This window comes from Peromyscus eremicus, chromosome 3, assembly GCF_949786415.1.
Source record: "Peromyscus eremicus chromosome 3, PerEre_H2_v1, whole genome shotgun sequence".
NCBI lineage: Eukaryota > Metazoa > Chordata > Mammalia > Rodentia > Cricetidae > Peromyscus > Peromyscus eremicus.
In genome coordinates this window covers 134,029,666-134,053,639 of record NC_081418.1, presented here as the reverse complement: position 1 = coordinate 134,053,639, position 23,974 = coordinate 134,029,666, and the positions used below count along the sequence as shown (strand labels likewise).

The following is a 23,974-nucleotide window of genomic DNA, read 5'->3' as shown; positions in this document are numbered from 1 at the left end:
CCACTTGGGGGCAGAAGCAGACAAATCTCTGTGAGTTTAAGGCCAGCCAGGGCTATGTAGAGACTAATAACCAAACAAAAAAGACCTCAGATGATCTTCATGTCTTTCTTTCTACAGAGTCCCCTTCATCAGCAAGTCTGAGACACATAGCCTACCATTGTTCCAGTTGCTAGAGGGAGCATGCCCTCTAGTGGTCCACAGTGACACATGAAGTGTTGCCATGACATTTCTTTCCTGTCATAGCAGTGTCAGAACGTACAAGAATTTTAAAAAAGAAGAAAAAAATACTGAAAAGCAAACAAAAAACATCAATAGTCGGACTTTTTACATCGTTTCTTAGAATGTGATATTGTTATTAATGGGCTAAAACATGAGTTCACAATAGACCATCATTTTACTTCTGCCTCAAATGAGAACAAATGAGCACACTAGACATTTTTTAAATATATGCTGTCCTCATATCTTGTATCTTTCAAAGGGAAACTAGAAAGGGACAGAGTGCTGGAAAGATGGCTCAACAGTCACAATGCTCTCTGCTTTCACAGAGGACCTGAGATCAGTTTCTAGCACCCATGTCAGGCAGTTCACAGGCGCACCTGGTGCTTTCTTCTGACCTACACACACACACACACACACACACACACACACACACACACACACACACAATAGTAATAAATAATAAGTCTTTAAGTAAAAAGTTATAAAGAACATATATTTTATATATATATATATATATATATTTTTTTTTTTTTCTGGTAAATGGGTAATCTCTCTGAGATATTTACCCAGATGACAGATTCCTGGATCGCATATAGTTGTTTTTATTTTTACTTTTTAAGATCCATTTATGTTTATGTGTATGTATGTGCACCCTGTGTGTGCAGGTGCCCACAGAGGTCAGAAGAGGGCATCAGATCTGGAGTTCATCCAGGTCCCCTGCAAGAACAGCAAATGCTCTTAACCTGTTTTTAATTTGAAGAACTGCATACTGTTACCAGTAATGGCTGGGACATCTGCTTTCTCACCAACAACATGAAAGGTGTCCCTTTTCTGTACTCTTCGCCAATATTTGCTGTATTTATTGTGTATGTGTCCACCTATGTCTGTGAACCTGTGCCAGCCACAGCACAGGAGTGGAGCTCAGAGGACAATCTACAGGACTAGGTTCTCTCCTTCCATCATTAAGTTTCAGGTACTGAACTCAAGTATTCAGGCCTGAGCAAGCTCCTTTACCTACTGAGCCATCTTGCCAGCCTAACACACTTGCTATTTATTTATTTATTTATTTATTTATTTATTTATTTATTTATTTATTTATTGTTTACATTTTATGAGTGTGTCTGTCTGTCTTAGTTAGGGTCTCTATTGCTGTGACAAAATACCATGACCAAAAAGCAAGCTGGGGAGGAAAGGAAAGGGCATATTTGGCTTACATTTCCGTATCACTGTTCGTTATCAAAGGAAGTCAGGATAGGGCTGGAACTTGGAGGCAGGAGCTGATGCAGAGGCCATGGAGGGGTGCTGCTTACTGGCCTGCTCCCCTGGCTTGCTCAGCCTGCTTTCTTATAGAACCCAGGACCACCAGCCCAGGGATGGCACCACCCACAGTGGGCTGGGCCCTCCCCCATTGATCACTTACTGAGAAAATGTCTTACAGCTGGATCTCAAGGAGACATTTCCTCAACTGAGGCTCCTTCCTCTCTGATGACTCCAGCTTGTGTCAGATAGACAAAAGAACCCAGGCAGCAGTGTCCATGGCACACGTGTAGTCAGAAGACAACGTACAGATTAATTCTCTCCTACACTGCTGGTCCTGAGGACCAGGGTCGGTTCAGTAGCACTCGCCTGCTGAGCCATCTCACAGGCCGTCTTTTTGACTGGTTGATACTAGTCATGCTTTATTTCCATACAATAAAAACATGTTTTCTCCTTTTCACAATGCCTTCAGTGTGGAAGACACTTGACAGAGGAGGTACATTATAAACGTGAGCCAATCTCAGTGTTTATATTTGAATTCTTACAGTTTAAGCCACTCCATCGGATGGAAGCAGGGCTCTGTGCATGTAAAATTGGGTTGAAGTTTGAGTAACTGTTGCTTTTAACAAAATCTCAATTGTCCAATTTTACCAATAGACTCCAGAGCCAGATGCTAGAGTCAAAGCCTGCTAGCTCAGAGAGGAAAAGAAAGCACCCAGCTTTCCTTCCTCCTCTGCCATGTCCCAGAAGCCTCCTCCTCCTCCACCATCTCAAACAAAACTCCTCCAACTGAATGTTCCTCCCTTCTACTTCCTGTGTGTCTATCTGTCCTCCTGACTCTCTCTTACTCTCTATGGTTTTTTCTTAATAACCCTATCTTCACTTCCCGTTGCTTGCTCTGCCTCTTTGACCTATTTGACTTTATTTAATCCCATTTACAATATTCAAGCAGAAAGCTTTTGGATTAAAGGTGTGTGCTAGGGCTGAGCCACACCACACCTAAAAACAGGTTTTTCCAGTAAATAACACAATCTCAGGCTTCACCTGTGATCAAATATCCTGCAACAAGGACAGCTTTCTGTCCTTGGGAAGTGTCCAGCTAACCAACAGAGGAAACCCAGCACAAAGGGGCATGACACAACCCAGCCTTGGGAAGGCCACAGGGTACTTCAAAAGCTGCCAGACACCTCTGCCCCAGCCTAAACGCCCAATCTCCAGGAAAACCTTGGGTGTCGTGAAGTTCAGTGGCTGAGGCAAGTGACTCTCTGCGTGCCACTGTCATGAGGGGGTCACATTCCATACCAACACGTCACTTGGGTACAAGCAGGTATGCAGAATCACTTCAAAACCACGTGTCACAGGTCCTTGGATCATTTTCAAAGCAGATTATTTTATTGTTTTGTTCGAGTGATAAGAATTCCCGGGGGCTGGAGAGATGGCTCAGTGGTTAAGAGCACTGACTGTTCTTCCAGAGGTCCTGAGTTCAATTCCCAGCAACCACATGATGGCTCACAACCATTTGTAATGAGATCTGGTGTCCTCTTCTGGCCTGCAGTCATACATGCTGTATACATAATAAATAAATAAGTTTTTAAAAAAAAAAAAAAAAGAATTCCCTATACTTTTTGGATGTTATTCCCCCTTATTTAGTAATTCTCGATTTTTCCATTATGTTGTCTTTTGTTGAGTGTTTCTAACATTATACAGAAAATGCTTCTTGGACTCGCTATGTAGCCAAGAGATGATGAATTTCTGGTCCTCCTGCTTCCGTTTCCATGAGTGCTGGGATCACGGGCATGCACCGTGTCCAGTGTTATGTGGTGCTGAGGCCTGAACCCAGGCTCTGCACATGTTCAGAAGCGCCTATCAACTGTGTCTGTGCTTTTGATGCCACAGCCAAGTGTCACTGCTCCAGTGCCCATCAGGGCCCTTTTCTGTATTCCTCCAGTTCAGTGGTCCTGGAGAGTAAGTGCTGAGCGGGGAGGGGAGTTACGTGACAAGTGTCTGCCACAGTCCTGTTTCTTAAAGAGTGACAAGTACCTGGGCCTCTTACTACTTGCTGGCCCTTTTGTCCTGGTCCAGTTAAATTAAAAAGACAAACAGGGCTGGGAATACATCTAAGCAGTAAAGTGCTTGCCTAGCATGCACAAAGCCCTGGGTTTAAATCCTACCACTAGTAAAGAGAGAGAAAAACCAAAAGATGAAGACAACACCTTTTTTTGTATCTTTAATTTCCATTATTGCACCAATACAGCATACGCTTTATATACATATATCTTCAACTTCATTTTCAGCAATTCAAATACATAATATATTATCATCTTAAGAATACAAAGAACACAAAATGGAGGAAGATTGAGAAAATAGGTTTCCCAATAGTTAGTCACTATATTTTCTATATTTTCCTCTTAGTGTTTTTATTGGAACCTTAAATGTCCTGCCATGGCTCTGCAAGAAGAGAGCTGCCTGGAAAGGGGAGGCAATGTGAAACAAATGGACCCCAAGTTTGAAAAAGCTAAGAAAAATATCCAGGGGAAATAATGTATTTGAAATTAAATATAAGGACCTTCTTCAGCCAGAAGGTACATATCCAAACAGATGCTCACAGAACAATGTAAATTCTCCCGTCCCATCCTCCAATTGCCCAACGAACAAATGGACAGTACCCACTGGCCTGAGCAGGACTTTCTTCACAGCACTCACTGTAAAAGGAATGGTGGGCAGAGGGACAGGAAAGTGATGGGGACGGCAACTTGCTTTAAAACATCCTAGCTGGGTATCGAAGCCTGGGGCAAAGGCCGTCACAGGTAAAGCTGTGACTTAACCTCCTTCACACTGACAATTATATGAGAGCAGCTTCCGTGGACGGCTGAAAGGACTGAAAGAAATGCTTATGAGAAGGGATCCAGACCAGGCAGCAAGGCATGTGGGTACTGCATGAGAGCTGAGTGCCTCCACCTCTCTGCTCTACACATCAAGTTCAAACTCGGTAAACCGTTAGGTCACACACAGGGTGAGTCAAAATTAATGCTATGCTTCAAAAGCAGCAAAAACACTTCTGGAGACTACAACTTGGAAAGCATAGCCCCTTGATCCTCCTTCATCTCAGAAACATCCACCATCAAAGATGCTGCACTGTTCAACAAGTAGAAAACAGCGGGGTGCCTTTTATGAAAGGAAAAGACATGTAAACACACAAGGTGAGGGTGCTGTGGCCAGCACTGGATGCTCACTAAATGGTGTAAGCCTAAAGGAGGCCTTACAGAAGAGACCCAGTTGCTCTTTCTGCAAACCTACCCCCATGAAAATTCTAACTCTGTAAGCACTGAAGCCCGACCACCCACTTTTAGTCTTCGGTTAGTGGGAAAGACAGTTCCAAGGCATTTGCCTCTCCTGAAATTGCTAACTAGGGCATCACAAAAAGATACGCAAGAATCATGAGATGATTCTGAAGTTCAAGAATTTACAGATGTCAGAGGTCACTCCCAAAGCTGGCCTTCTGAACTCTGCAGTCGGCCAGTGTGATAATTTCCGCTACTCCTCTGCCTTGGTTGTGCAGGAAACAGCAGATGGTCTCCTGGTTGTACAGCAAGTAACACAGAGGTAACAAAAAAATCCAGCCTGGAAGCAACAGAGAAGCTACGGAAAAGATTGTCCATGGATTTTGGTTCTGGGAAATGAAGCGGTCCCAACTCCCTCACAGAACGTTGCCCTCGAGGTCATTTTTATTCTTCAAGTGTGTCCTTAACATCTTGTCAAAGATACTCAAAACTGGACCCAGTTGGATGGCTGCGGTGCCTGGTTTGGAACAGAGCTGCAAGAGGGGACGAGACAGAAAGCCAAGGTGGCACATCAGTATGGGGTTCCAGTGTTCACTTCCGAGTCTCTAAAACTGCTGTCAGAGTGTGTGAAAGAACCCCTCACACCAACCCCACTTCCCAGGGCCTGGTCGGCCTCTCCCTGAGCTTTCTTCCCCACTAGTCCCAGTCGGCCTCTCCCTGAGCTTTCTTCCCCACTAGTCCCAGCCCCTCTTCCTTGTTTCCCTGGAACTCAAACTGAAACCCACAAGATGGCAGTTGCTTTCCTGACGGTACACATCCTCTACAACAATGATTCTCAACCTGTGGGTCACAACCCCTATGGAGGTTGAACAACCCTTTCACGGGAGTCACATATCAGGTATTTACATATGCTTCATAACAGTAGCAAAATTACAGTTATGAAGTAACAAGGAAAATAATGTTATGGTTGGGGGTCACCACAACAGCAGGAGCTGTACTAAAGGGTCACAGCATTAGGAAGGTTGAGAACCACTGGCCTCCACCCTAAGGGAGAGGCTGCTGGGTGCACTGTGTCTACTACCTGGATGCAGTGCTGAAGTCTCCCCACAAGTCACTGCTTGTAGAAACTGGAGCTGGTGCTGAAGTCGTGACAGGAGCAGGGGAATCCAAATCTAAAAGGATATCTGAAGGGGGTGGGGGTGGAGTTTAATCACATGTTCATGTAAAATCATATCATCACTCAAAACTGGAAACAGTTCAGATGCTCTTAGGTGACGGTTAGAAACACTGCAGTAAATACATATACTCAGCAATGAAAAGAAAAACCCTGACATATAGGACAACTTGGGGTGTATCTCTACAGACTCACACTAAATGAAAATAGCCAATCCCCAAAAGTTTACATACTGTATGATTCTACTTACCTAACAGTCCTAAAGCAGTAACTTTATATAAACACAAAGAAGATGAGAGATTGCCAGGAGTCAGGGATGGGAGAAGGAAGGCTCAGACGGGTGTGGTTATAAAGGTGACACCAAGGATTCTTAGAGTGAGGCTGGAGAAATGGTTCAATGGTTAAGAACATTCTCTCTCACTCAAGTGCTGCTCTTCCAGAGGACTCAGGTTCTCTGTCCCTAAGTCTGGTGGCTCACAACCATCTCTAACTCCAGCTCCAGGGACTCAATGCCTTTGGCTTCTGGGGGACCTGCACTTAACGTTAAAAATAATAAATCTTAGCCAGAAGGCACACACCTTTAATCCCAGCACTGGAGGAAGCAGGAGGATCTATTGAGTTTGAGGCCAGCCTGGTCTACAGTGAGTTCCAGGACTGCCAGGGCTACACAGAGAAACTCTGTCTCAAAAACAAACAAATAAACAACAACAACAAAAAACAAATTAAGCAAATAATAACAACAACAACAATAAATCTTTTAAAATAAAAGACTGACAGTGATCAGACTTGTGCTACAGCCTGACCATCACAGTGGGTCCATGAACCTACACAGGGCAAAACTGCACAAACCCAAAGCCACCTACCTATGCAGACGTATACACAGAATGAGAAACTTCAAGATCAGAAGACAATGTCAATGTTAATTTCCTGACTGTGACAGTCAACAGAAAGTCCTGTAAGATGTTAGTAATGAGGGATACTGAACAAAGAAGATACAGAGTCTTTCCTTTTTCTTTCTTTTTTAAATTTGAGATAAGGTCCCAATAGTTCAGGATGACCCAGAAGTTATGTCATTTTGGATGACACTGAACTGCTTCTACCTCCAAAGTTCTGGGATTTTGGGGTGTGTAGCACCACATCCACTTCCTTTCATTATTTCTTATAACGTGTATGAATCTTTAATTCTCAAAATAAAAAGTTTAATTAAAAAACTAATCTTCAGCTGCATGGTCACAGTTTTTAAGTTATTTCATTTATATTCCCTCGTTTGATGACTAAGTTGATCCCAGCACTCAGGAGGCAGAGGCAGGAGGATCTCTGTGAGTTCGAGGCCAGCCAGGTCTACACAGGGAGTTCCAGGACAGCCAGGGATACAAAGAGAAACCCTTTCTTGAAAAACAAAAACAAAAAACGAACAAACAAAAACTACCAAATTCTAATACCCGGTTTTCTAATATTAAATGTATATATGTATATCTATATATGAATATACACACAGACAGACTTTCATTTCTTAGTGAGTTCTCTAGGCCAGCCTAGGTTACACCGTAACATCCCCTCAAACAAACAAAAAAAAGAAAGTAATTCCTTTGATTGCTAATAGTCTTGCCTTTCAAACGAGGAAATACAACCACATCTGCTATTTTACCTCTGGGCAGTAAGGACAAACATAAATGTTGTTTGGTTGGTTTCTGTTTGGGTAGAGCTACACAGATCCAGCTGGTCTGGAGCTCACTGTGTCGCCATGCAGGCTGACTGGAGAGCCTCCGGCTGCAGCCTCCCAAGTGCTGCACCGCATGTGTGGGCTACACTGACTGGAGGACCACAGACGTGCACAGGCCTCGATGCCGTCTTTTTACAGATGGCTACTGTGCTCCAGAGCTGTGCGAGGCACTGTACAGCATTAACCTCACCAACCTGGAGTAGTCTTTCACCTCCATATTGCAAGCAAGCACACTGAGACGTAAAGAACTTAAGCCATGTGCTGGCACACTCATAATCCCAGCACTTGGGAAATGGGCAGGAATTCAAGGACATCTTCAGTTACACAGCACATTCAAGGCCAGCCTGGGCTACATAAGACCCTGTCTCAAAAAAAAAAAAAAAATGAAATTAATTGAAAGTAAATAATTTTTAAAAATTTTATTTATTTATGTATTTTTTTAGGTATGAGTGTTCCATCTGCATACATGCCAGAGACCTTCAGATCCCATTACAGATGGTTGTGAGCCACCATGGAGTTGCTGGGAATTGAACTCAGGACCTCTGGAAGAGCAGTCAGTGCTCTCAACTGCTGAGGCATCTCTCCAACCCCGACTTTTTAAAGAGAGCTTAAGTAATGTTTACCAGTTGCATTCAGACAGGAGTAGTAAAGCCATAGTCAAAACCATTTTATACCTCTCACTCACAAGCCTTCTGCATCTAACCAACAAACAATGAAGGACGGAGTCCTTTTTTTCCTCATTACTTTACTATTTTTAATTATGTGCATGTGCGTCTGTATGTGGGTATGTACACGTGAGTACCCGTACCCTCAGAGGTCAGAGGCCTCATGCTCTGGAGCTGCCTGACCTGTGTGGGGGCTGGGAAGCACACTCACGCCCGCTGCAGAGCAGCACTGATACTCTGACCACCTCTCCAGCGCAGAAACAGTCTTAAATAACCACAGGACCTCTATCAAAGTACCTACTAGACACCACTTCACCAGAAAAATTAGTCCCTTGCCAAAATCAGTACCAAATGTACTGTCAGTACCAATGTCAGTACCAAAGCAATTTCCTGGCAAAAACTCCTTGGCAAATGGCTATTATCCATTTACACCAAAACTGAAGGTAATTTCCAGAGTTGAACATTAGATTTACCTGCATCACTCCCTCCATGGTTAGATTTTGGAATCGGCGGTGGGGTGACGTGGTTGCTGATGGCGACTGAGGATGGCGGGGGAATAGTGACTTTGCCTCCAGGGGGAGGTGGGAGTAAGCTCAGGCCCCCAGACCCTGTGGCCCGGGGCTTAGAAGCACCTCCTTTCTTGGTTGTAATGTTCTACAAAAGAGAGAGAGGTGTGTCACTGACCTAAAGAATAACAGGAAAATAAAACTGATACTCAGTCAGCATACACCCTTAATTCTGGAAACAGAAGCAGGCAGGTATGTGAATTCAAGGCTAGCCTGATCTACACAGCAAATTCCAGGCCAACCAGGGCTATATACACTGATACCTTGTCTCCCAAAAGAAAACAGGGGCTAGACAGATGGCTCAGCAGTAAATAGCACTGGCTGCTCTTCCAGAAGAAGACACGGGTTTGAATCCCAGCACCACAACCCCCACAGCAGCTAACAGCCATCTGAACCTCCAGTCCAGAGAAGTCAACACCCTCTTCTGGTCTCCACAGACACTGCATGCCTGTGGTGCATAAACATATGCAGAAAAACACCCATACACATAAAATAAAAAATAAAGAAATCACTTACCCCAATGCTCAACTTAATAGTCTGTCCTTCCTTGAAGCCTAAATCCAACTTGGGACGATTATCCATTTCCTGGGATTCTTTGGAAATCTCAGTTTCCTGCTTGACCCACCTTTGGGGAAATAATTGATCTCAGTCAGTTTGGAATTCCCTGACGCAGAGTCTGACACAAATTTGGCTGTATCTCACTCAGATGAACTGGATTCCAGAGAGCAGAGTGGGGACCCAAAGACAGAGAGAGAGAAAAGGGGAACCTATCCGAGAGAGGCTGCCGGGTTCAGGGAGAGGAGCAACGCGGAATGCGCAGTAGATACACCCCTCCCAACAGTTCTCAGCCCTGTGGCAGAGCACTGCCCAAAGAAGATGTGGTAGTTACCATGGCCTTGCAGGTTCCATCTCTGGGCTTCAGATTTCAGAGTCCCGAGAGATAGAGAGAGAGAGAGCTACACTGTCCTAGAGCCAGGAAGTGATGTGGCGCTAGCTGCTGCTCACTACAACTGTGCCAAACTCAGCTGGGCTGAGGAAATACAGGCACAAAACACAGCAGCCGCAACCTGACAAGACTGGCAAACACCAGTCCACGGAGAGGCCACTGCCACTGCGCCACCCTCCACCACCTTTTCAAAGTAAGGGCAAATTCCCCACAGGTATAAACAAGGGTCAACACAAACCACCGCCCATGGATCTAAAAGATTAATACAGGCTGTATGGACAGATGGGAACAGGTACAAAGATAAGGAAAAGGTAAAGAACAGACTACTGAATAAACCATGTGTCGACAGAAACACCCGCACAGAAGCAGCACCCCCGTAATTATCTACCCTGAAATCTAAGGACAAGCTTCACTCACTTGAAGTGATCTTGCAAGGAAACATTGAAGTCGAAGGCATCCCCCCGATCTGTGAAGCCAATGCCAATAAACGCACTACGACCTGTGAAAAGGAGGAATCTCAGAAAATGTGTTCCTTATGACAACTTCTGCCTATCAGAGAAATACATGTCACACGAACTGCAGAAAATCTGCTCAGTATTTTCTCACAGACCAGCAGTCAGCAGGTAACATGCAGCTGAAAGGCCAACTCTTCCCACACGGTATAAGTCTGAAAATGAAGTTCTTTTTTTTTGTTTTTTGGGGTTTTTTTTTGTAAAACACCAAATCTATATTTTTTACATCCACATATAATAACATAACTTTAAGCTGAAACATATCATGATAATGAAGTTCCACTGATACGGCCACATCGACTTGGATAGATGTGTCCGTGGCTACTTCACCCTGCAACCACCAAACTGGGAGCGGAAGTTACAACTTGGCCCACAAAGCCAAAAATACTTATTGTCTTTGGTTACCAACCTATTAAAAAGTCTGAAGAAGCCGGGCGTGGTGGTGCATGTCTTTAAGCCCAGCAAAGGCAGGCCGGTCTCTGAGTTCCAGGCCAGCCTGGCATACAGTACAAGCTCAAGGCCAGCCAGGACTACAACAGAGTGAGACTCTATCTTTAAAAAAAACCTGAAATGGCTGAGAACTACTGCCCTAGAAATGGATGATCCAAGGCCCCCATCAAAACCACCACAGCAATTATAACATGCTCTCTTTTGCTAAATAATCATTTTGATTAATTTAACTTAAACTCAACTGCACTTAAGACTCTTATCTATAAAATGTTAATCCTTTCCCTTCAATAACCATAGCAACTTTGAAAAAGAAGGAAGGAAAGTTATCGAGAGGAAGAGAACTGTAATAAGGACACAACTGTATTAGAGTGCATTCACTATCTCCTGACCTTATCCCACTGAAAACCCCAGCTCTCTTACCGGTACCATCCTGGATCCTGATCACAAAGTAGCGGCTGGAGTCTGTCACCGTCTCCACAGCAATACCAGGGTACTGCTCTACTGGTGCCTGAGCAAAGAGCTCCCCTAACAGCAAGAAAGAGAACTCCTTGAGCAGCAGCAGAAAAGCTAACTCCACTTAACAGGTGTTTTTCCATGCCAGTCCCTAATCTGAGGGGCTGACAGAAGCACACCAGCCCAGCACCCCATGTTTGAGGACCCCCTGCACTTACCTGAGACTTTATCTTCCAGTTTGATGTAGGCGACCTTCCCTTTTGAAGTGATTCGCAGGCGACCCGTCCAATCCGGCTGGTCTAACTTCCAGTCAGATGCCCTACGAAAGGAAAATGACAAGCCTGAGGACTCAGGTACATTCCTTTTGTTTTTTTTTTTTTCAGGACAGAGTTTCCTGTGTAGCCCTGGCTGTCTTAGAACACACTCTGTAGACCAGGATGGCCTCAAACTCAGATCCTCCTGCCTCTGCCTTCCGAGTGCTGGGTTTCCAGTGCCCATATTTGTTTTCCTGTGCTAGAGGGCTTATTCTTTCTGCCTATTAAATAATCGTGAGAAATAACTCAAGCTCCCCTTAAACTGGGGCCTCATGTTTTAATGTCTAGTGCAGACGTGGTGGCACAGGCCTTTAATCCCCGTACTAGGGAGGCAGAGGCAGGTGAATCTCTGTGAGTGCAAGACCAGCCTGGTCCACAAATCAAGTTCCAGGACAGCCAGGGCTGTTACAGAGAAACCCCATGGTAGTTTGAATGTAATTGGCCCCCATAATCCCATAGGGAGGGACACTTAGGAGATATGGCTTTGTTGGAGTGGGTATGGCCTTGTTGGAGGAAGTGTTTCACTGTGGGGGCAGGCTTTAAGGTTTCCTATGCTCAGGATACCACCCAGTGTCTCAATCGACTTCCTGCTGCCTGCAAGATGTAGCTACAGTACCATGTCTACCTGTACGCCACCATGATAATGGACTGAACCTCTGAAACTGTAAGACAGCCACCCCAATTAAATGTTTTCTTTGTAAGAGTTGCCGTGGTCATGGTGTCTCTTCACAGCAATAAAAACCCTAACTAAGGCAGGAGCTGGTACCAGGGGCTGGGGTACTACTGTGACTGGCCTGTCTGTGTTTTTGTTTGGAGGAATCTGGACTTTGGTACTTTGGGTTAGGAAAGCAGTGGAATGTTTTAAGCACTGCTTAATGGGCCATAATAGCAGGAGCATGGAAGACAGAGGTGCTAAGAGTTATTTGAACTGTCAGGGACTCAAGAGGTTTCAGAGGAGAATCAGTATGTCGCCTAGAGACAGCGCTTGAGATATTCTGGTGAAGAAAGTGGCTGCTTTTTGCTCTTATCCAAAGAGTCTGCCTGAGGCTAAAGTGAAGAGTTCTGGATTGATTCCGTTGACAGAAGAAATCTAAAAACAGCCTAGTATAAACTCTGTTGTGTGGTTACTAGTTTTCATATTTATAAAGATTTATAATGAAAAGAAGCAAGCTGACCAGGGTAAATAATAAAATGTAAATTTTGAGGAGAAAAAGAGCACCAGGAAGTAGAATCAAGATATATCTTGTGTTCAAGGAGATTAAGAACATAGGGAGAGGTGACCTCTAGGCAAGATCCCACCCAGCTAAGTTTTCAGCCTGTGAAAGGAACTGAAAAAAGCTCAGAGCTTGGTGTAGTGGGGCACACCTTTAATCCCAGCACTGGGAAGGCAGAGGCTGGCAGATCTCTGAGTTTGAGGCCAGCCTGGGCTACAGAGCCAGTTTCAGGACAGCCAGGCCTAGGCAGTGAAGGACAGAAAGCTGGTGAAGATGTAATTGAAAGAGAGGACCATGTTCCAGGCCCAGGAAGCAGCAGAACTGGGCAGCTTCAGTCATATGGTTCTGGAGTAAAGGATAGAAGAACAGGGCCATGGAATGTGCCTCCATGCCTAAGGAAAGCCACTTAGGCAAGAAATGTGTCAGAGGTGTCGCTGAATGGGGGCCTAGTAGAAAGGTCATTACATGAAGCTGTGAAGTTGAAGCCCGGATTGCCTTGGAAAATCCAAGATGTTGGAGATGCCAGAGCTGTGGGATACCTGCCAGAGAGAGCTGCTAACAGGGAGTGGAACCGGCCCAAAGAAAGAAGTGTGTAGCAGTCAACAGAGCTGAATGGAGTTAGAGATCTGAAGAACGTTTTGACATCAGACATCGAGTGCAGAGCCTAGAGTTTGCCCAGCTGGTTTTCAATCTTTCTTTGGTCCAGTATTTCCTGACTGTGAGGTCCTTAATTTGATGCCCCACTACAAGAATAAATATATGAATAAATAAATAAATGAATAAAAATTGAGCTGGGTTTCAAGGTGTATGCTTTTAATCCCAACAATCAAGAAGCAGAGGCAGGCAGACCTCTGTAGTTCAGGGGCCACCCTATTCTACACAGTAAGCCCATCTCAAAAAAAAAAAAAAAAAAATTCTAACAATACAATGTCTCCTATGATGCCACTCTCCTACCTATAGATAATTTTCTACCCAATGGTGCTTCGTTACTCAGGGAACAACAAAGTCCATCCACTAGATGAAATAGCCTGGGTAACAGAAGCTTCTGTGTTTACAGGGTACTTATGAAGTCGGAGGCACTATTGTAGTAGAGGCTTGGGATATCACAGCAAACAAAACATTCTTCCCCTCAGAAAGCTTACATTCCAACAGAAGGCAAACAATAAAAAGGAAGCATAATAAATATCAGTATTTTAGGAGAAGGAAATGTAAAGGCAGATAAGAAAGTCTAGGACAATGGGGACAGGTTACAGGATTCAAGAGAGTGACCGGAAGCTGAGAACAAAGCTCAGTGGCCAAGTGCTTGTTTAGCATGCACCAAGCCCTGGGTTCAATCCCCAACACCACCAAAAAAGGAAGCAGTCAGGGTAGCCTCACCAAGAAAGTGAAATGTTAGGCAAAAATGTGGAATAAAGGGTGGCACAAAGGTTGTGGAGATAACCACCTGCTTTTGGATTGGAACTGAGGCCTGCTCCATAGGAAGGAGCTCAGGCCTGACACTGTAAAACTGGTCAAAGGCCTCGGGCTCAGGAGGACACTTAAAAAAGGCAGAGCAGGTGAAGGTTCCTTCGGAGTGTCTGCGGGAAAACACTGTAAGCACAGGGCTAGTGCAGAGAGAGGTGCTGCGGTGAAAGCATGCTCACAGGGAGAAGGAAAAGCAAAAAGGCCAGACCATGCAGGGCCTTACAAGCCATCAAAAGCACTGCAGCTCTTAGGCTGAGTACAGGTTTAGACAGCTATGTGACCCGTCCTCCTTGGATTCTAGGAGATTACTATGTGTGCCTGGAAAAGAGATGTAGGGATGTGATGGCTGAAGCAGGGCACTTAGTTAAGAACACTGCAGTGAGTCATAAGAGGGGCTGGGAAGGCACAGGGGCCAATGACACTAACTAGATTCTAAATGCATTTAAAGTAAAGGCAGCAGGATTTTCTGATGCCAGCGTTAGGTGTGGGGGCCAGGGGAAAGAGAAGTCAAAGCAAACTCCAAACTGTTCAGCCTGAGCAAAGAAGCCACATGACTAAAATAAGGAAGGCTATTTGTAGACCCTGTCTGGGCAGATGGAGGCTGAATTTTCAATATGCTTAATTGAAGATGTCTAGGAGCTGACAGCTGAGAATATGAGAGCAAAGTTCAGGAAAGACATCTGAAATGTAATACCACTGTTTACAAACCATCTGAAAACCCAAACACTTGTTATCTGTGTTTATTTTACATGAACCTGAGTAAAATCTAATATGTTATTTATGACCAAGACTATAAAACATTGAATTCAGATTATGTTTTGTTAAGGGTGTAGAAAAGGAGGAAATGTGTTAATAATTTACATCCTATGAACCCAAAGACTGCAAGAGTAAATGAATACACGCCAGCAATTTCCTTCATCTTTGATCCTTAATTCCTCTCCCTCCCCAAGACCAAGCCTAAAGAATTCTTGGTTTTGCTGGTCTCCTAATGATACTATAAACAAACCTCACAGGCCAGGTATGGTGATGAAAGCCTTAAATTCCACCAGATGGGAAGCAGAGGCAGGCAGATCTCTGGGAGTCTGGAGCCAGAAGGCTACACTGTGAGACCCTGTGTACAACATAAATAAAACTAATCTCACAGTTTTTCATTTGCCTTAGCGAATCAAAATGTACTTATAAAGGAGAGGGAGAGAAGAAAAGTAACAAAAGAGAAGGAGAGAAGAAGGGAACAGCCACCATCAAGCACCTACTACATGCTTACATACATGACCTACATACATTACACACATTCTTAGGACATCCAGGTGAGCGTATCTTGTATGCTAAGTATCAATGTGTTCATTTTCAAAGTCCAAGATGTGACTTTCCCACAAAGTAAAGTTAAACTTATTTTGGTCTTTTTAATGGGGTTTTTTTGGAGGGGAGGGGTAAAAAGGTTTTTTTTTCCTCTATGTGTGCCTGCATACAGAGGACTGTGAAAGCCAGAAGGTATCCAATCCCCTGGAGCTGGAGTTACAAGCAGTTTTGAGCCTCCCACTGTATGTGTTGGGAACTGAAGCCAGGCCCTCTGCAAAGAGCAGAGCGCTCTTAAGCACTGAGCCTTCTCTCTGGCTCTCCTTTTGTTTTTGTTTCAGATTTTAAGACAGAGCCTCCTGTAGCCAAGGATGGCCTTAAACTCCTGATCCGCCTGCCCCCAGCTTCCAATTTCACTTTTCTCTTTTCAGTCACTATTCTGTGGGAGTAAGTAATGATAGAATGCCCCTTACATAATAATAAATGTCAAAACAAGCATAGCAAACAGAAAGATAAAGGGAAAAGGAAAAATGAACAAAATTGCTTTGAGGGGACAATGCAGTGGCCTGGTAAGAAGACAAGACTGTGAATAAACTAGGAAGTAAAGGAGGTGTAGATGGGGCAGGGGAGTGTAAAAAGGCTTGAGGTAAAAGGAAAATAGAAGACTTCAATGTATATGACACCATTTTAGAAGTCTTAACCCCTAAAGGAAGTCATGAGATAGTCACTTTTCTTAACAGTACAGTCATTGTTACCTTAAATGATTGGGTAGGTTACATAATCCAATTTCTTCTTTATTAATGTATTATCCATGTGTGTATGATGTGTGTGGGGGGGGCACAGGCATGACACAACACATTTGTAGCAGTTAGAAGACAATCTGTGAAGTTACTTCTCTCCATCTCCCTTTACGTAGATTGGGGGATCAAACTCGGGTCTTCCAGCTGGCATAGTAAGTGTTTTACCTGCTGAGATGGCCCCCCATTTTTTCTTTCAGTAAGCTTTTCCTGAGTGCCTACTATGTGCCAGACACTATCCTGGTCCTGCTAGTCCATACAGATACAAAGTTTAACAGACTTCAATCTGTTCATTCTACCCTGGAGAACAGGAAACTAAACAACCCATTAAAGCAGAGATAGAGATGAGCATAAAGTGCTGTGGAAGTCCACACAGAGCTGGCCTAAACCAAAACGCGTCAGGTAGAGGATCTCACAGAAGGCTATGTGCATGATGGGTCATAAGAGAGTACCTGTGACTACCATCAAGAAGCATGCCGAGTTTCATTCATGGTCAATGTCAGGCCTCGGGGACAGCTCCTTGAAGGAGAACTACCTCTGTCAAGATACAACCCCTGGGGCCAATGCACAGGTCTGCAAACACAAGCTACTGATTAATGACGAGTGAACCTCTGGTTAAGAAGCAAATGGAGTTGTGGAGAGGATAACTTTCCAGCAGAGGCAATGACACCACCAAGAGAAAAACCAGGATGGTATGTCAGTCAGAAAAGGGGTAAGACTAGTGTTTTATTTTCCAATGCTTTAGTTATCCTACATTCTTTCACATCCATTATATTATTTCATTTTACTCTCCAAAAAACCCTGTGAGGGGGCTGGAGAAACAGTGGTTAAAAACACTTGCTCTTGCTCGGGCAACCAGGGTTCAGTTGCCAGCACCCATATAGTGGCTCCCGAACATCCATGACTCCAGTTCCAGGAAATCTGATGGAATCTTTTGATCTCTGTGAGCACAAGGCATACATACACATGCTTACATATAGGCAAAACATTCATACACATAATATAAAATAAATAAATACACCATTAAAAAAACAAAATGTTGTTGCTGGGAGGTAGTGCATAACTTTAATCCCAGCACTCGGGAGGCAGAGGCAGGAAGAGCTCTATGAGTTCCAGGCCAGCCTGGTCTACCGAGTGAGATCCAAGATAGCCAAGGCTACTCAGAGAAACCCTGTCTCAAAAAACTAAGAGAGAGAGAGAGAGAGAGAGAGAGAGAGAGAGAGAGAGAGAGAGAGGGAGACAGAGAATCAAAACCCTGTGAGGTACATAAGAAGTGCACAGTATACTTACATTACCTTTCCTCCAATTTTACAAATGAGAGAACTAAGGCCTGGAGAAGTTAAGAGATTGGTTCATAAATTATAAAGCTATTTAGTGCCCAGGGTTCAGACTCAACAGTTTCCAACACAAATCCCAGTGAATTCTCTTTGAACTCCGTTAACATCCTATATCCTCAAACCCTCAGTCACTGGATTACAAGGGTGTCGGGCCTTATGAGCAAAAATGCTGCACTGACTCTGGAAAAGCTATAGGAGAGGTGATCAGGAGGTAGGAAGACAGAAATCCCTACATAATCAAAAGGTATCCTGTGGGGACGGACACACACGCACGCACGAAAAGAAACGCAATAGCTAATCACTGGAAAACAGGATTTTAACGCGCGCACTTGCACACACACACAACCTGAAGGATGAGGATGATGACACTTGGCGAGATCATTATATCATGCAAACAGTGGACAGCAAACACTATGTGTGCAGGGAGTATCAGAAGGGGGGGTGGAGAAGAGAGGGAGAGAGTGCGCATGCTGCGTGCGTGTGCAAAGGCGCGCGCGTGGAGGATTACAAGCCAAAGGTCGCAGGAAGAGTAACAGATGGAGCAGGCATGAATGGAAGCAGATGACGAGGAGCAGATGATGTCCCATGGGGGATGGGGAGGGCCAGGGGAATGATGCATGAAGGCAGCAAGAAAATGAAACAAAAGAAAGAGTTCCAGCGAAACAGAAAAGTGGGGAGAGAGACGCTGGCAGCCCGGGTGGTTAGGCTAACCAGGAGACCGCTCGGAGGCAACGGCGCGGGCCGGCGCGTGCTGCCCAAGGACACACCCGTTACCCCGGCGGGCGCGGGCCCCAGACCCCGTTCAGTACCTGTAGCCGCGGTTCGAGGCCCGCGGCGGAATCCGGTAGACGCTGACGTCAGGCTTCACACACAGCACAGACTCGTATTCCAGCTCGGTCGCCATCTTGGCTCCGATAGCGCCGCGGGGGCGGGGCACGGGCGGGGGCGGGCTGAGCTGCCGGCGGCTTCCGCTGCGTCACTTCCTCTCGGCTTCGGCTTTGTGCTTCACCTCTGGGCGGCAGTAGTTAACCGAGTGCGGCTAAAACCTGGAAACGCTGGTGCGCGTGGCTCGCCATCTTGAGTAATGACAAATGCATGCTCAGTGGTGGAGCACTTGCCTGCCAAGGCCTTGGGCTCTATCTCTAACGAAAAATTAAAAATAAAAATTCAATTCTCCTTTAGCCAAAACAAACAAACAAAAAAGTCACTGAACATAGAACAGAGGTTGAACAAAATGAACCTCTCTGCTTTCTCATTCTGTTCACATACTGTAAGCAACTGTCCCATGCACGGGCTATTGTCACCATGGGGTTTTTTTTGTTTTGGTTTGTTTTTGTTTTTGCAATTTTGTTGGTGACTCCATATTCAATGGCCCCAATTACAGTACTAAAAAGCTATCTAGCATCCTCAGCATAAGAAGACTCTGATGTGCCACACATCATAATCAGTACTGAGCAGTTGTGTCCACAAATATGTTCTTTGTGCGCCCCAAATATAAACTTACAACACTGCAACTTAGAAACGTTTTAGCTGGCACTGACTGCTGGTGCCAAAACCAAGTCTAATCTCATTTTGTCGCAGGAAACATCGGTAGCAGTCTTCATCATTTCATTATATTGACTGGTTGACTTATTCTTCTGATTTGTCTACTTTACCTAAGAAACTCAATTCTTAAAATCAAGAAGAATTAGATGCGGCTGGTAAGAATATGGAGACTTGCTACTATCAAATATTATTGCCAGGAATATAAATTGGTCCAGTGCAGCTTTGAAAGGACATTTAGCAGAACTGGTCCAAATATTAAGTGTGTGTAACCTACGATTAACAATTGCACTATTATTTGTTTGTTGATGTTTGTTTATTGACCGGAGCCATAAGCCTAAGTGACCCTTGACACACACACCGCCATATTTGGGCTTCTCTCCTCTTTTCTTAGATCTAGGCCTTGCTTAAGTCTCCATAGCACCAGAACCTCTTCTCACAAGTACCAGAACCTCTTCTCAGAAATCAGGTGACCGAGCTGCAGTTAGACAATTAGGCAGTTAGGTAAGAGTAGATAGATAACCCCCAGAGCAACATTCCCTGCTGGCTGAACAACCCATGATTAAAGTTCCCTCCCTGCTTGCACCCCCCTTTGCCCCTATATATGCCTAAAGAGGAAAATAAAATTTTGGAGCTTGATCAGACATCCTGTCTTGCTCTCATTCTTTGTGTCTCTTGTCCCTCTCATTCGTTGGCCCTCCCTTCAGGTCCCCGTTGAAGACCCCAGCAGGCCGGGGCAGTTTATTTATTTATTTTTTTTCTCTTTTGTACTCACTTTTCATAATGATATACCATAAAAAACAGCATACCAATCATTGTAAAGGAAGACTTTACTTTTGCATGGTGTCTGGCTGTGTAAATTACTGACTAAAGAACACAGTATTCAGGCATGCCTCCGGGGCAGTTTATTTGGAGACAGGATCTCAATGTAGTCCAGACTGACCTTGATCTCATTATGTAGTAGAGAATGAACTTGAACTTCTAATCAACCTTCCACCAGAGTGCTGGGATTACAGGTGCATGCCACCACTCAATTTTGTTCAGTGTTTGGGATAAAATCCAAGGTTTCATGAGAACTAGGCAAACATTCTATCAACTCAGCTACACCCCCCCAACCCAAACTATTATTTTCTATCTCATATACTTCTCCACATTTTAAGATTTTATAAAGAGAATACATGCATCCTTGATGAAGAAGTAAAAAAAAGAAAGGACAGAAAAATGATCTATTACTTGTTTCCTATTTCTAAACCTATGATCTCATTAAAGCCTAGGTCATGTAACTATTCCACATTGTACTCTTTCATTTCCTCTTTCTATATCAACAGTGCTGACAATTGCTTACTTAAGAGCCTGGCCCATGATTCACCTTTTAAGTGTTTTTGCATTCTTTCTCTCCAAGTCTGGTCATCCTAGAAACTTCCAGTTTCATACAGTTAACTCTTTCTAATCTTGTATTCTTTCTTGCAATATGTAAGATATGTGTACTATAACCAAAAGCAGCTTGCTCCAAGAATTTGTAGTTGGTCTATTATTTTCAAATCAACAAACATATCATGCTATATTAGCAACATGAAGAGAATATACACACAGATCTCCTCCACATCAGTGTAAAGAGCACACCATTTTCCATAGTCTTAATCACTGTGTCCTGTCTAGCGTAGATGACCATATTACCCAATTTTTCAGTGGTTATTGACGGTGATTTGTTTGTGGTAGCATCTCATTCTCCAGGCCAGCCTGCCCTTGAACTCATGGCGCTCCTCCTGTTTCAGCCTCCTGAGTGCTGTTACAGGTGCAAGCAACCACACTCACCTCCAGACTTATTTCTGCTTCTGAACATGTGTGTCCGCAGCACAGATCTTGCTCATCTGTTCCTTAGTAAGATTTCCTGAGATCTAATCTAACTACCACTTTCTCTGGAACGTGTTCCTCAACTTTTTTAAAGATATATATATACATATATGTATGTATGTGTATATATATGTGTGTATATATATATATATATACATACATATACACATACATACATATAAGTGCTTGCCTACAGGTACCCACAGAGATCAGAAGGAGGCCCTGGATTCCCTGGAACTGGAGTTACAGATGGCTATGCACTACTGTGTGGGTGCTGAGAACCAAACCTAGGTCCTCTACAAGAACAACAAGTACTCTTAACCATCACTTCACCCTCTTCTCACCTGCCTTAAATGGGACTAGTAATTGCCTCCTCTCTGAGATTACGTTTTTATATCTGTTCTAGTTCTCATCACATCACATTCAACTATTGATTAGTGCCTCTGCTCCCCATCATTTCCTAATGTTAGAGTAGGGAGAAAAAACAACAACAACAACAAAAAAAAAAAACTGGTCAGGAGAATGGAATCTCTGGCCTGCATGGAGACTTAACATTCCAGTTGGGCTGGTTCAATCACTTTGGCTAAGAGATCATCCCTAGAAAGGAGGGCTCACTTAAGCCATGCTAAAGAGATGGGTGGATTAATTAGCCCTTTAATGAGATACTGCACTTTTCCTTTCCGGAATCGCTGTACCTAGTGCAGTGACTTATGAACTGCACCCATGGGGGGTTGTAAATCTGCTCACTCTTCTGAATTATTCAGAAAAATATACCTTTTCCTTTTCTTCTTTTTTATGTCTTTTTCTAAGCAAAGTTTCCTTAACACTCTGGGCTTCCCCACCACCCCAACATTTTGGGCTTCCTCACTCTTTCTCTAGAGCGTTCATCCTACCCAAGTGGTGGCTTCCCTGTCATGTGTCTGACCCGCAGCCAGCTGACATAGCATGGCTTTTCCCTTCTCTCCGCCATCATCCTCTTCTGGGCAGCTGCTAAGGTTTTACAGCTTGCCTGCCCTGACGTTTTTCTTTGAAACTACTAAATTGTCTTTGTACTTCCTGCTGTGGGATGGTCTGTATGTCAAGTGTGTTGCTGATTGGTCAATAAATAAATCACTGATTGGCCAGTGGCCAGGCAGGAAGTATAGGTGGGACAAGGAGGAGAATAAAGCTGGGAAGTGGAAGGCTGAGTCAGAGAGACACTGCCAGCCGCCACCATGACAAACAGCATGTGAAGATGCCGGTAAGCCACGAGCCACGTGGCAAGGTATAGATTAATGGAAATGGATTAATTTAAGATGTAAGAACAGTTAGCAAGAAGCCTGCCACGGCCATACAGTTTGTAAGCAATATAAGTCTCTGTGTTTACTTGGCTGGGTCTGAGCGGCTGTGGGACTGGCAGGTGAGAGAGATTTGCCCTGACTGTGGGCCAAGCAGGAAAACTCTAGCTACAACTTCCATTTGAATCAATTCTTAAATCCTTTTATTAATGAGATACCCAAAAGGGGACCCCAAATTCCCCTGTATCAATAGCATTCAGCATAATTTCTAGTATGTAATAAAATTTTAGACATATTTGTATTACATTATCATTACAGCCTGATTGGCATTTGTTCTTTCCCAATCAAGATAATTAAAAAATGCCTTGGTGGGAGGCAGAGGCCCACAGATCTCTATGAGCTTAAGGCCAGCCTGGGCTATGTTTAAGGTCAGCCTGGGCTATGCAGTGAACACCTGTCTCAGCAGGGCATGGGGTACCCTGATTAGAACTCACTTCTATCCATGTAGAGGGTAGCTGGTTACACAACTCACAGGTTCAGATGACCTACTAAAAATCAAAATAATTTTCTCTTGTGTGACTTCCCAAGTACACATGATTTACCCAAGTTGTGTAAAAGCACTTTTCTTGGAAATGATGTCACCTCATCCATTTCAAATTGTGATTACTTTTAGATAAAATGTAAACATGAAAATGAATCACAGTTTTATTGACTGTTCCCAGTCTTCTTTACCAATACACAAAAAGTTATTTTTTTACAAGTTTGTAAATTGTAACCTAATTTGTCCAAAACAATGTTACCAATGGTATTTATTAGAATATAAAATTCTGTAACTCTTGGAGCTGGAGAGATGGCTCAATGGTTATGTTGTACCCAGAGTCCCCCCAAAGACCACCAAGAGACCAAATCTGATGTAAAAGCAAAGAATCTTTGAATGGTTACAAGTTAACTTGGATCTCTCCAGCCATCTGACAAAGCAGCAGAGCAGGAGAGACCCTGAGTAGCAATGGGGCAGAGTTTTTAAAGCAGGTGGGGCTTGGGGTCTCAGACTACATAGGAATGGAACTGGCTAGGGTTAGTTGGGGGTTACAGTTACCATTTTAGGGCAGGCCTGGACAAGTCCCAGGCTTTGTCCTTGAGCTGCCATGGAGGCTGGCTGGCCTAGCATGTACTGATTGTGGAGGCTGACTCAGTGGCCCAGGTTCTGTCCTTGACTCATGCACATAGCTCTAAGTTGGTGAGGGGTCACAGACAGTAAACAATTGGCTGAACCTTGAGTGGTCAGAGTACGTGCAGAAGGGAGCTACTGCAAGGACTATGTCTTTTGTTCATGGCCCTCCCAGAAACTGCTTGCTCAAGTCTCAGGAAACAAACTGAGGCCTAATCTCTGAGAGAAGACTGAGAAGCTGTTATGGTGTCTGCCTGATACTTTCAGTTAAGCACACTGGCTGTTCTTCCAAAAGACCCAGGTTCAATTCCCAGCACCCACATGGTAGCTTACAACTGTCTGTAATCCAGCTCAAAGGGATTTGACACTCTCATACAGATGTAAATGCAGGCATAACACCAAAGCACATAAAATAAAAAGAAGTAAATCATTTTTTAGAAAAAGAGGAAACAGCATGTCAGGATA

General features: G+C 44.0%; 1 protein-coding gene and 1 non-coding gene across 2 annotated transcripts; both read right to left on the bottom strand.

Moving 5' to 3' along the window:
• Nucleotides 1–3,677: 3,677 nt before the first annotated feature.
• Necap1 (NECAP endocytosis associated 1) lies at nt 3,678–18,599 on the bottom strand. Its single transcript, XM_059258545.1, has 8 exons — nt 18,478–18,599; nt 11,465–11,565; nt 11,214–11,318; nt 10,249–10,330; nt 9,402–9,510; nt 8,793–8,973; nt 5,839–5,941; nt 3,678–5,290 (listed from the first exon to the last, which is right to left on the bottom strand). The coding sequence occupies exons 1-8, from the start codon at nt 18,570–18,572 to the stop codon at nt 5,242–5,244; spliced, it is 825 nt and encodes a 274-aa protein (XP_059114528.1). The 5' UTR covers nt 18,573–18,599; the 3' UTR covers nt 3,678–5,241.
• A 1,374-nt stretch (nt 18,600–19,973) lies between these two features.
• LOC131907551 (small nucleolar RNA SNORA15) lies at nt 19,974–20,103 on the bottom strand. The gene has a single exon (XR_009378454.1). It is a non-coding gene; the product is annotated as a small nucleolar RNA SNORA15 (small nucleolar RNA).
• Between the last annotated feature and the right edge of the window lie 3,871 nt (nt 20,104–23,974).

Bases quoted from the DNA above. Each gene is read 5' to 3' on its own strand.
- Necap1 (XM_059258545.1), bottom strand. From the start codon at position 18,572: ATGGCGACCGAGCTGGAATACGAGTCTGTGCTGTGTGTGAAGCCTGAC. The intron at 11,319-11,464 runs GTAAGTGCAGGG...TCTTGCTGTTAG, and splicing joins ACTGGAAGATAAAGTCTCAG to GGGAGCTCTTTGCTCAGGCA. The intron at 9,511-10,248 runs GTGAGTGAAGCT...ATTTCCCCAAAG, and splicing joins TCCTTGCAAGATCACTTCAA to GTGGGTCAAGCAGGAAACTG.